General features: G+C 36.8%; 1 protein-coding gene across 2 annotated transcripts; it reads left to right on the top strand.

The window, feature by feature from the left end:
- Nucleotides 1–2729: 2729 nt before the first annotated feature.
- Nucleotides 2730–12260, top strand: LOC147852935 (uncharacterized). 2 transcript variants are annotated; one of them, XM_087333201.1, is made up of 4 exons: nt 2732–9601; nt 10371–10491; nt 10861–10962; nt 12055–12260. In XM_087333201.1, exons 1-4 carry the CDS (start codon nt 4326–4328, stop codon nt 12121–12123), a joined length of 5568 nt encoding a protein of 1855 aa, XP_087189327.1. In that variant the 5' UTR covers nt 2732–4325; the 3' UTR covers nt 12124–12260. The 2 variants fall into 2 exon arrangements, 1 of the variants encoding a protein (XP_087189327.1); XR_015531280.1 differs by lacking the exon at nt 12055–12260 and having other exon boundaries at nt 2730–9601; nt 10340–10491.
- Nucleotides 12261–13305: the final 1045 nt, after the last annotated feature.

Raw genomic sequence — 13305 nt, 5'->3', positions numbered from 1 at the left:
TTTTTGCTACATCTGAGAAATACATCCATTATGCAACAAACCTAATGAGCTTCCTTGGATGCATCATGCGATGGGATTTTTTCTTGCGTTTTCTTCCTAGTGGCAGCAAGTTTGAGGAATTGAAGTACAGATGGAGGAGACAAGAAAAGAGAGAGGGGGAGCAACAGATAAATCACCGACTGCAACTTTTGTCATCTAAACAAGATGCACAGAAAGAGAGAGGGAGGGAGAGAGGCTTTCTTCATGCAAGAAAAGAGCACACACAGATGTGATACAGGCACACACAGAAAGAGAAGGAGAACAGATGGATATGTTGTGCGTGGAGAAGGAGAGCTCACGTTCACAGCCAATTGCTACAAAACTTGACTATTCACGATCATCAAGATTTGTTTTCCATTCTTTGCTTATGTTCTTTAATCAAGAATCAAAATCACAGATTTGTAATCGTAACACACACACGCACACACACACATGTAGAACACATGACACACATGACATACCCACAGAAACTCCTTTCGTTGTTTTCTTAATGTTTGGACTCGCTCTCGTTACCATAACACTTCTTGGTTCCTATGTGACTAAACTTGTGGGATGTCCTTGTAATCGTAAACACACACATAGACATACCCACAAAAGCTCCTTTCGTTGTTTTCTGAATGTTTGGAACATAGTTTTAACTTGGTTTGATGTAATTTCGTCATGAAACAATGTAATTTTTTTGATCCGGATTTTGACCACTAAAAAAAGCGCACTTAATAGAATGGTGCACTTATGTGGGCACGCACTTAACCGAATGTCTACTGTATATGATTCTACGTCCATATAATAAAATCTTCCAAAATGCATATGGTTGTAGATGAGAAAATTATACTACTTCACATGAATTCCCTAAGGTAATATGCAATAAAGGTTTATATCCTACATGGAGTGACTAAAGTAGGCCTTTTAATGAAAAGATGATTGATCATGGAATAGATAGAGGAGTGTTGGGAGGATATCCTTGATTTTTTGTGTAGCAAGATTATGATTGACGACCACATGTCACCTCTTGTTGTCGTAAGGTCTCCTACGACACCCTCTTGATTACCTATTCTATGTCAATCCAAATAATTTTTTGAAACATAGATAACCATGTGTTATCCATAGACCATAAAGACAATTGTTATTTACTCTATTGTATTCAAATTTCAAGTAAACTTAGTATTCATTGTTCAACATGAGTGGTATTCAAGTATTCAACGTATTTTACCGTAAAAATACACATTCTAAGAACTTATAATTTTGTTTTAGAATACTTATAATATAAGGTAGAACTGTTGCCTCGAATCCAAATCCCAAACAATTGGATCCCAATAACAATCGGCAACGGTTCGGTTTGAGAGTGTCCAAACCGTTTTAAAATCTTGAAATCTGAACGGAACCACAAAACCGTTTAACCGAACTGTTTGGTAAAAATCCAAACCGTTAAACCATTAAACTGCTAAAACCGTGGTTTCGTGGTTTGGTTTCAGTTTTCAACTTAAGTCAAAATAAATATTTTAAAATTAATTAATTTTTATTATTTCAAATTTTAAAGATTTTTCCTAAAATGTGAGAATTAGGCTTTTAGAAAAAAAGGTAGTTTTAAAAAAAATTAAAAATTAAAAATTAGAAAAAAAACCATGAAACCGTTAAATCGTTTAAACCGCGGTTTAAAACCATTAAAACCAAACCGTTTACAAAAACTTGAACTTGAACTTGAACCGAACCAACCTGAACCGTATAAACAGTTAAGCTGCAGTTTCGCGGTTCGGTTCGGAACCAAACCGTTGCCGATTGTTAGATCCCAACACCATTATCCCCGCACCCGCAGTACATGCCATTGTCACAACCATTGGGAGGAGGCCATTCATGAATGAGTAGGTAGGTGTCCATGGATGGGCACATATTGTGTGGTATGCTGTGTTGGTCCATGTGGGGAAAAAGGGGGGGGGGGGGGAGGGGGGGGACACGAAGTAAAACAAGAAGGATAGTGTACATCCGTGGCCATTGGGAGTCGGGACGCCACCCACCCATTGGTGGGCGAGTGTCCGCCGGACAAAAGCAAATATTGTGAGTGATGTGTGGGGCATGAGAGGGGGTGGGTCTGCCGTGGGTCATGTCCGGATTGGATGAACAACAAGACACGACAAAAGGGTATTTAGGGAATTAATTTCGTGGAACCGTATGAGGGAAAAATTCGTGTGGTTCTAATGATTAGGATTTTCACTTGTTGAGAGCAACCAAATAAATAAATAAAAACATATGCATACATAATGCAATTTATTAACTTAAGTCGGAAAAATAGCCAAAAAAGTAAAATTATAAACAAATCTTAGGACAAAACATAAAAGACCAAAGACGAAGTTTAAAAAAATAAATAGATATATTTACTAATTATTAACTAATATTATTATCGCATAATTAATTAACCCCCCCCCCCCCCTAAATACTTTATTTACATAGCGATGGTTTTTTATACATATAATTATTAATTATTAATTATTACTATTATCGCATAGTTAATTATAAATATATAATTATGCGATAATAATAATAATAATAATAATAGCAATAATAGCGTCGAAAATGATCGATTCTGCTTTTATTTATTCATTTAATTCGTTTTATTTCATTTTATTTACTTGCCTTTGCGTTTATCTCTTGATATACTTACTGTAGAGTTTTTTTCTCTCAATAAATACGAAATGGAAAAAACAAAGCAGAAGTGGCGATGGCGATACTGGCTATGGCGATGGGCCATCTCTCGTGAGTTGATCTTCTTCTTCTTCTTCTTCTTCTTCCCCACCCCCACCTCAGAGCTCCTTTTTCTTCTCCATTCATCCATCAGAGGCTAGCGTTCGATTCTGAACAGGCCTGATCAGAGAAAGACATATCGTCTCATAATATATGTTTATTTATATTGTAAATTTGTATGTATTCCTTCGAGATTGATCTGATCAGATCAAAATTAGCGTCGGTAAGCAAACTATGTCTCGTTTTTAATATAAGCATTGAGAATTTCTCTCTCAGAGTCTCATCGGAGAATCTTCGGAATCTTTGCTGCGTCTGAGGATACTCGAGCTGCATTGAGGACAAAAACACGAACCAAAAGATGAAGGGAGGAGCACAACCATATCTGGAAACCAGAGATAAATCTCTTAATTCCTTAATCGAGATTCTGATCGGAAATATTTTGATGCTTATTGAGCTATCTTCGAGAAGATTCATCATCTCTGATCCGAGATTAGAGCCCGCTTTTAAGCTAATTCCTTGAAGGAGAACCATATATTTCAGCAAGGATGAGATTCTGATCAGAAATTGGCGTCCATTTACAGACTATTGATCAAGAAGAAGAAGACAACAAGATTGCGAAGTACGTCTCAGAGGATCAATCATGAGAGGCTCCGATTCTGGTCAGTAAGTTTTTTAATGCCCGATTCTTGTTCAAGAAAAAATAATCTCTGATGGAACTATGATCTTCCATCCACAATAATGAAGACTCAGATTGGGATCTTCCATCCACAAGCCTTCCTAAGAGTACCCTCACTGAGAGAAGTATCGTAGAAATCTCAGGAGGCGTTTATATGATTAAGCCTGATTCCAGATCAAATTGAACTGTCTCCCATCAGAGATAACTCGGGTTTTCTTTCTCCAGGATCAGATTATGTCCCAAGTCAGAGAGATCTTGATGCTCAAGAGCTCTTCAAGAAGAGCGTTCATATCTAAGAAAATCCATACCTTATATCCACTCTGCTCAGATTCAGGAAGAAACTTATGTGAATCTTAACGTTTTATCTGCTTTTATGTAAACCTATAGTTTTTCCATCGATTCATCCTGCTGAGCTACATTTTAAGGTTTGGTTTCCTTTCAAAAGAGTTTCATTCTGATAACAGAAAGCTTGATGCTTTTAATGTAAAGAGACTTCTAAAGAGTGCTTTATGCATCTGTCTGAATATCGTTTCCATGTGAAAAGGATCAGTTTCCTTCCAAAAGGATCCAATTCTCATCAGAAATGGATTTCTGCTTGTCAATAGATCAAGAAAAGGTTTGTTTTTTTACTAGACATCAACTTCTAAATAGCACAAACAGCATCTTTTCCTTTAGATTGTCATTTCTTTCGTCTCACTGAGTAGGCCCCAGTTCTGTGAATCAATTTGTTTCCAAAAGGTTCTGATTCGGATCAGAAACGATTTGCTTCTCAATTCCTCAAAAAAACTTGTTTTCACCTGCAGAATGACATCTAAATCATGTGTGATAGGTATGTCTTTGTTCAGATTTTCAATTCTGTAGAACTGGAAAGGAAATGGCTAGTCAAGGAGAGCTTCCTTCCTCTTCCCTCCTCAGGAATGTTGTCCATGTGGATTCTTTCAATGTACCATTTGTAAAAACTGATTCTAATGTCATTTATGATATGCATCAAGAACCTTATGAGGATTTGGAGTGTCGGACTATTGTTTCCAGCATGGTCCAAGCATCTGTGGCTAAAGGCTTTCTGAAGGCCCTGGAAGAGGATTTCCATACTCAATTGGCTGATAAAGATAAGCAAATTGAGAATTTGACACACCAGCTGAAACAGAAAGATGCTATCATCTCTGACATAGGGATGTTCGGATTGACAACGGATGTAGATGGTGCTGATAAGTCTATGTCTGAAACATTATGGAATTTCTTGCAAGAAAGCCAGAAGAAATGGAAGAAAAGTGAGGATGATATTATAAATAAAGAAAGGGAATTACAACATATGGCATCCAGCATGGTTCAAATGGCGTCAATGCTGGAGAATGAAATGGGAAGGGCACATATTGAAATGAAAAGGGCAAATGAGCTGGATAACCAACTGGCTGAACTGAAGGAACAAGAAATGATAAAAATTGGACAGATCGCATCAATGCAACAGGAGATTGGTAAGATCAGGATTGACAATTCAAGGTTGAAAAGGCAAGCTCGGCTCAAAGAACAACAGTTCAATGAGAGCATGGTATATGCAAGGGAAGAAATGCAGCAGAAACAACTCCAATTGGAGAAGTTTGCACAAGAGGTGCAAACCTTAGAGAAATCTCTGAGAGAGAAAGACAAGGCTTTGTCTGATCTGGAAAATGATTACCAAGGGTTAGAATCACAGGTAACATCAGGAGTGCAGAGCCTGTTAATGGAAAGGAACAATCTTCAAGAGACCGTAGAGGGACAGAAACTGATGCAAGAACTTCTGGTAGTATACATTGAACAACAGATAAAGGAAGTGAGAGAAAATTTGAAATGCTACATATTAGAGGGGAATGAGATTCTGAAATCACAACAATCTTCACATAGACTTCAGTTTTCTTTTTGGGATGGTAAAGATGATAGGTCTGTAGTTAGCATGCAAGAATTGATCTGGAAAGCTGAAACAGAAGCCACCATTTTCGAGATGGTCATTGAGAGCTGGTATAAAGAAGTACCCAAGATGTTGCATAAGCTGACATTTGAACTAGCATTGAAAGATGAGCTTATCTTCAAATGTGATCAACATTTGGAGGGCCATAAACAGGCAATTGAGGAGTTAGAGAATGATTATGCAACCTTGATGTCCATTTGCTTAGCTTTATTGCGGGATCAAAATGATAATGATGTAAGGGAAGAACCTACAAATATCCCAATTCACGAATTTGGAAAAAGGAAATTGATTGAACTTAGTGAACTTCTTAGCTCACGGGATGGATCTGGAGGACAGGTAGTGAAGTCCAGTATGGATTTGCAGTTTGATGAAAAGCTTTCTTCAAACGATTCAAAGTGTGTGCTTGTTCCAAATAACATCTCAGATCAAGAAATATCCACTGAAGTTCATTGTATAAGTGATTTGCCTATACTTAAAGGAGAAAGAACATTTCCAGAGCTTCAGATGGAAGAGGAACATGTCAGCCAACAGCTTCGACAAATGTTAGAGCTTGAGATTATTTCAGAGATTTTGATGCAGAAATACAAACAGTCACTCTCTGTGAATTTTGATTTAAGAACTGTCCCATCCAATGATAAAGACACAGTTGAAAGCATCATAAAGAAATCTTGTAACAATTTTGAAGACCTAGAGGCTCAGATTGAGTCTTTTCTAGAGCTTGAAGCTTCAAGGCTTGAAAGAATGAGGTCTAACTGTTCCACATCAATTGCGAAATGTGAGTTCAAATTACAGAATTTGACAAAAAGATTGGCTGATCAGATTACTGACATTAAAATGAAAATTTCTTTTGTTCAAGAAGCCTTCAAAGAACAAGAGTGGAAGCATATGGTTCAGGCAGATATATTTGTATGGGTACTTTCCGATGCCTTGATGCAGAAGAGACAAAAAATAGAGGATTCTACTCAACATACACTATATATAGAAACAAAAGCTTCCAAACACTTAGTGAATTTGAACTACTCTTTAGATTGGATTGACAGTTTGGATTCTCCGAAAATATCTGAAGAACACCATGCAAAGTTACCCAATGAGGGTAAAAAATCAAGCTGCACTAAGATACCAGATTCTCCTTCTGGAATTCAGGACAAGGATAAACTGATTCTTGTTCTGAAAACGGTCATTGAGGATTTAAGAAAGGAAAAGATAATAGTGGAACAGAAGCTAGAAGCAATAACAGAGGAAATATACAGTTTAAAGAGACAATTTTGGAAAGAAAAAGAAATTTGGGTATCCAAATTGTCTCAGCCACAGAGGAGAGATGTTGAAGCACAAGTTGAGGCATTATCAAGGCATTCACCAAAATCTCAAGACTTCGAGAACGAATTGAAGAAATTAGAGATGGCAATGTTTGAAGATCTAATATCAGACAGTAAAAAGGAGTGGCTTTTAGAAAAGGAAAATCTTTTCAACATCATTTCGAGAAAAGAAGTTGAAATTGAGAATCTGACATTGGAGCTATCAAGGTTTAGAGCCAAAGAGCAAAGCAGGTATGCCAAACAAGCAGATCTTCTGGCAGAAATTTCAGATTTGAAGATCCAAATGGACAACCTCTCTTATGAAATACTAAACAAGGAGTTTCAGTTTGCAAAATGCAAAGAGTTATGGCACGCTGAAAAAGAATGGATAAAACGAGAGGTTCATAAGCTGTTGGAGAGAGAAAAGGCTCATATCAGATCATCACATTGCCTATCAGGTAGAGTTGCAGAGTTAGAGACGGACATAGAAAGATTGAGGCTAGATAGACTGGATCACATGTCTTCATTCTTGATATTGGAACGAGAATGGCAAAGTGAGAGGGAGGATCTTAGAGAAAGAGTTGCACAGTTGTTAGAGAAAGAGCATACCGATGCTGCATTACAGGATCACCTGTCAGGCAGAATAGCGGAACTCGAGGCCCAGATAGACATGGCATCCGTTGAAAAACTTGATGCAGTGTCTTCTTTGAAAGAGTTGCAGACTGAGAGGAATAACCTTAAAGGAGAGGTTGAGGTTTTGTTACAGAGAGAGCAGGTTTATGCTGTATTAGAGGGTCATCTACTAGCTAATCTAGCAGAGCTTGAGAGCCTGATAGAAACATCACACCTGGAAAGACTGGATCAGGAGTTTTCATTCTCGATATTGGAAAGAAAATGGAAAAGTGAGAGAGAAGATCTTAGAGGAACAATTACAGATTTTGTAGAGAAAGAGCATTCCCATGCTGCGTTACAAGACCGCCTGTCAGGCAGAATAGCGGAACTCGAGGCCCAGATAGACATGATATCCGTTGAAAAACTTGATGCAGTGTCTTCTTTGAAAGAGTTGCAGACTGAGAGGGATAACCTTAAAGGGGAAGTTGAGATTTTGTTACAGAGAGAGCAGGCTTATGCTGTATTAGAAGGTCACCTACTAGGTAATCTAGCAGAACTTGAGATCCTGATAGAATCATCACTTCTGGAAAGACTGGCAGAAGAGACTTCATTCTCGATATTGGAAAGAAAATGGCAAAGTGAGAGAGAAGATCTTAGAGGACAAGTTACAGACTTCATAGAGAAAGAGCATTCTCATGCTGCATTACAAGGCCATCTATCAGGTAGAATAGCGGGACTCGAGGCCCAGATAGACATGGCATCACTTGAAAAATTTGATGCAGAGTCTTCTTTCAAAGAATTGCAAACTGAGAGGGATAACCTTAAAAAAGAGGTTGAGATTTTGTTACAGAGAGAGAGCGCTTATGCTGTTTTAGAAGGTCATCTACTAGCTAATCTGGCAGAACTTGAGACCCTGATAGAAACATCACATCTGGAAAGACTGGATCAGGAGTTTTCATTCTCGATATTGGAAAGAGAATGGCAAAGTGAGAGAGAAGATCTTAGAGGACAAGTTACAGAGTTCATAGAGAAAGAGCATGCCCACACTGCATTACAAGGGCACCTGTTGGGTAGAATAGCAGAACTTGAGGTCCAGATAGACGAGCTATGTCTGGAAAAACATAATAGTATGTCTTCTTTCCAAGAGTTGCAAATGGAGAGGGATAATCTCAGACGAGAGGTTGACATTTTGTTACAGAGAGAGCACTCTCATGCTGTAGTGGAAGGTCATCTAATAGCTAATCTAGCAGAACTTGAGATCCTGATAGAAACGTCGTGTCTGGAAAACCAAGAGTTGCAAAAGGAGAGGGAGAACGTTAGAGTAGTGGTTCAAAATTTGAAACATAAAGAACATGCTTATGCTGTATTAGAAGGCCACCTGCTAACTATGATTGTAGAACGTGAGTTAGAGATAGAAGGCTTACGACAAACAAGACATGATCAAGAGTCTTTGTTTATGAGCATGAATCGAGAATTGCAAAATGAGAATGAGAGGCTTACCACTGAGATCAGACAGTTGATTGAGAAAGAATCTGTGTGTTCTACAACTGATAATGAACTATTAGCTGCAATTGCAAAACTAGGGATAGAATCAGAAACATCACAACTAGACAACTTGGATCAGGTTTCCTCATTATGGACCTTGAAACAAGACTGGGAAGCTGAAAAGGTTGTTCTTACAAGAGAGATTGAAAAACTAACAGAAGGAGAACATTCTTATACTGTTTCACTGGATCACTTATCCGTTAAAATTGCAGCGATGGAAGCTGAAATGGAAACTACAAGGTTAGCCAAACTTGATCAGGAATCTTTATTTTTAAAGTTCAAAGAGGAGTGTGAAATGGACAAAGAGAGGCTTTTAGGAGAGATTGGCAGATTGTTTCAGAGGGAACATGCTTATTCTCTATCACAATATCACCTTATGACGCATGTTGAAGCAGTAGAGGCTGAGGTGAAGAGGTTAAAACTAGCAAGACTTGATTGTGAATCTTCCCTCTTAGAATTACAACAGGCATACACAATTGAGAGGGAGAAATGTTTGGAAATGGCTTCAGAGAGAGAAGAAACAATGGCAGAACTTTTTGCACTTCGTGAAAAAGAAATATCCAATGCAAAAATTATCAACAGGCTGGAATTAGAGAATGATCAAAAGTACAAACTAAAATATCTGAAAACTAAGCTGGAGTCAGTTCCAAAGCAGCTGGAATTAACACTATCTGAGCAAATTGGCCAGTTTCTACAATCATCCCAGGAGATGGAGAAAAAGATTGTCGATATACTGCATAAGAGATCTTTAAGGTACATGTTCTGAAGCTATTTCATGGTGTCCATGTTTTGCTTAAGTTGACGTTTTTTTATGTTTATGCATCTAGTTTTGCCCATTATTGAAGGATTTTTTGTCGTTCCACTTCTTTTTGTCCCATTTATCCATTATTTTTAGGGCTATATCTTACTATACTCCCACATTATGTCCAAACTTAGTCTTGAGTAGTTTGAGGCAGTGGATTATACCCGAGCTTGATGTTCTGTTTATATGACGTGGTAGTGTTCCCTGACATGCAAATTATGATGTGGATGCGAAAATATGGCAGAAACAATAGAAAGCATGAGATCATCAATATGAAGAGAAAACAACTTGTGTATTCTTCTACAGATTGAAAAGGAAAATTACACTGTGTCCCTGTATTTCATATGCAGCGGTATAATGCATGTCCCCGTATTTCATATTTTGAGGTTTAATGCATCTCTCTGTACGTCATTTTAACAACTTCTGCCACATGTCTCAGGAGTATTAAATTATTTATCCTATTATGGAATACCATCCACGTATTTTTATTCTGAATTAGTAGACTAGTTTGTCTATACTATTATCTTTCTCTGCCTTTTCTTTCATTTTAAAATGAAGCATCCTTTTGAAATCCTAACATGAGAAAGTTGAAGATTGAAGATTTCACAATCCTGTTAGGCTGTTAGTTTTCTTCTGTATTGTTTTGGATATCTTCATTTCCCCAGGATTTTCTAGCAGAACAAAATTAGATGGTTTTGTGTTTCCTGGTTTGTATATCAGCTTGGACAGAATCAAGAAAAATTGTGATCTTCTTAATGGCCGAATCAAATCTTTTGCTACCATGGATGCTCTGAAATACAATCAGAAATTGGCGAGTAATCTTCAGAAGGCAGAGACTGAGGTCAGATTTCTTTTTTGATTTTGGAACATAATTGCAGTAGGTCTCAAATAAAAAATGTGTATATATATCCATCACCTTTATCTTATAATTTAGAGAAGAGTTAACGTTTGTAGAACATTTTAGATACATGTTTCATAATCCTTGAGTGTCAGCACCCAGTTACCATTCCAGAAGGCAAACTAAGTCTGAAACCTCTAAATCTAGGATACAGGTAACTGTTAGAACTAACGTACAAGAAATTCAGAAACTTTAAATCTATGTCCAGATAATGAAGTCTAAATTTTTCATGAGTTATTTTTTATAAGCAGTCGTTAAGATTGTAGATATCTAGTTTGGAGGAATTTTCAGTGCATCCACTTGTGTTTACAGGTTGATTTGCTCGGTGATGAAGTGGAAGCTCTTTTGGGAATTTTGGAAGAAGTTCAGATTGCATTTGATATTTATGCACCGGTTCTTCACCATTATCCTAAGGTAAGATTTGCTTCGTCATTTATTCTACACAATTCACCTTGAAATACTCGTAGGTGATGAGGCTGTTAGGATGTTGTGGAACAGGATACCTGATTACAACTATTGAACTAGAATAGAAATCACAGAAGAAATTGACACAGAAACTGAATGGGGGAAAAGAAAAAAGAAAAGGAATAGAAAATTTGTAGTAGGATTGCATTAATCTAAATTAATACAATAGTTCTTTCTAAAATGAGGAGAAAATACATCCTCTCTCTCTAGATGGAATGATCTCATAGGAAACTCTTAACCAAAAGAAGATATAGAGACCCATATTTATAGTGACCACCGCATGCACATGTAGTGCTAGCTTTTGCTGTTGGACCATGGAAATCTCCTCTTCAAGATCTCCCTTCAACGAGTCTATTCACATGTAAATATCCACGTGATTCATATTATCATATCATCATCAACAGAATCAGCAACACAGAAAGATGAGACTTTGATAATGTTGCAGCTGCAGTTCTAAAAGAAGGAAATTTGGTGCAAAACATTGAAAAAAGAGGATTGGGAAACTCACAAAGATTGCTTAAGTTTTTTTATGTTGAATGTTTCATTTGCTTGTATCAAAGTGTTGTTTCCCTCAATGCTAGTATCATTTGTTTAAATCACACTACATATCATGAGTACCAAAAGTTCCCCACTTCACACTAAGAGAAACTCTCTAGCGCTAAACTAACTACGTGGAAACTATATGGTATTTGATTGTTAGTAAAGAGCAGCAATTCTGTAGATGCAAGCAAAAGTATTCCGCATTTAATACAAGAGACTCTGACTATAATGCCAATTTCTTGATTTCAAAACATGGTGGCTGCCAAGTAGAGAAAAATAAACTTTGCTGATTTGGAGCTTTTATCAAATCGATACAGTTGCTAAGTTGCCTGATTGCTTACCTCCTCTGTTTTAAATGAAATATACTTATCTTGTGCTTAAAATGTAACACATTCCATTGGTTTTACATCTTTGGGACTTCCTTTCTACTGCATTATTCTTTGCATGTGTTTGCAACTGTAAATACCATTGGAATTCAACATAATATTTTTTATTCTGCAGATGACAGAGGTTGCAAAACTCGTAAAACATGAAATACAGCTCCGTATCGATCCAAAATATGGGGCATGAGTTATGTATAGATCACAGAGTTTATTATTTTTGCCTATTTATTGTATATGATTAAGCTTCCTAATAAAATGGAAAGGGTAATATATATTACATTGTTTTTTGGAGTGTATATATATTACATTTGTTACTTGAGGGTTTCACAAAAGATATGACTAAATTCAGGATGTGGCTCAACTAAGCAGAATGCATGGGTGAGGAATAGTTTGCGCTATCGATAATTATATGCTTGGAAGTGGGATCACATGGGCTAAAATAAATACTCCAATCATTCAACTTCAGGATAACGGATCCTGTCTATAGTAGAATGATTGATTGCTCAATGATAACCGTATATTCCAAACAACAATACTGCAATCATTCAATTTCAGGCGAAACCGATCCCATCTGTAATAGAATGATTGATTGCTCAATGATAACCATATATTCCAAACAACAATGATACGCAGAAACGAATGAAAGAACTTAAATTTTCCTTGACAATCCTTGAAAGCTTCTCATTGGAGAAGCCAGCAAAAAAACACCACTGTTATTCTACGCTTGTTGATTGACATACAAAATTCACAATGAGAATCCAATATTTTCTTCCTAACTTCTCATATCTGAGTATGCAAGCGATATATAGCACAATTAATTCTCCCTCTCTTTTGTATTAAGACCATTTTGTAATGGCAACCCATGATGGTTTCCAATTTATGCCATGCTCAAATTCTGACATTATTTGATGCCATTGTAGAATGTACAAGTCTAGTGCATGACCTTTATGTCTACTTAACAATATTGTCAATCAAGTTGCATTCATCTAGACAAACAATTCTTCACTTATGAAAATGTATAGGTTTGCCTATAAATAAACTTTGGTGCATGCTATGTAACATGAATGTGGTGTGTGAACTATGTGAGGGTGGTAATCTTTCTACATAAATCATGATCACCAAGTTCATGTATAACCTAGTGACAAACTTAATTTTAACTATGCATGGGACAATGAGACACTAGTCTGAAAGAGAGAAATATATCCTCTTTGAGTTTTACGTAAAACCAAATCATCAAGTTGGATGTTATGTTTTTGGTAAATTTCGTAAATAAATTAAATGGCAATACAATTTCACACGAGGTTACTTTAAATTCTAAAACATAGAGGTTGTCTACACATCATCGAGGTTTGTTAACACTTTGTAAATT

Source organism: Azolla caroliniana, unplaced genomic scaffold, assembly GCF_043228905.1.
Source record: "Azolla caroliniana isolate FFs.n. ecotype wild unplaced genomic scaffold, voAzoCaro1.0.p SCAF_17, whole genome shotgun sequence".
Lineage (NCBI taxonomy): Eukaryota > Viridiplantae > Streptophyta > Polypodiopsida > Salviniales > Salviniaceae > Azolla > Azolla caroliniana.
The sequence above is the reverse complement of the archived record's forward strand: the minus strand, read 5'-3'. Positions and strand labels throughout refer to the sequence as shown.

Bases quoted from the DNA above. Each gene is read 5' to 3' on its own strand.
- LOC147852935 (XM_087333201.1), top strand. From the start codon at position 4,326: ATGGCTAGTCAAGGAGAGCTTCCTTCCTCTTCCCTCCTCAGGAATGTT. The intron at 10,492-10,860 runs GTCAGATTTCTT...TTGTGTTTACAG, and splicing joins TTCAGAAGGCAGAGACTGAG to GTTGATTTGCTCGGTGATGA. The intron at 10,963-12,054 runs GTAAGATTTGCT...TTTATTCTGCAG, and splicing joins TTCTTCACCATTATCCTAAG to ATGACAGAGGTTGCAAAACT.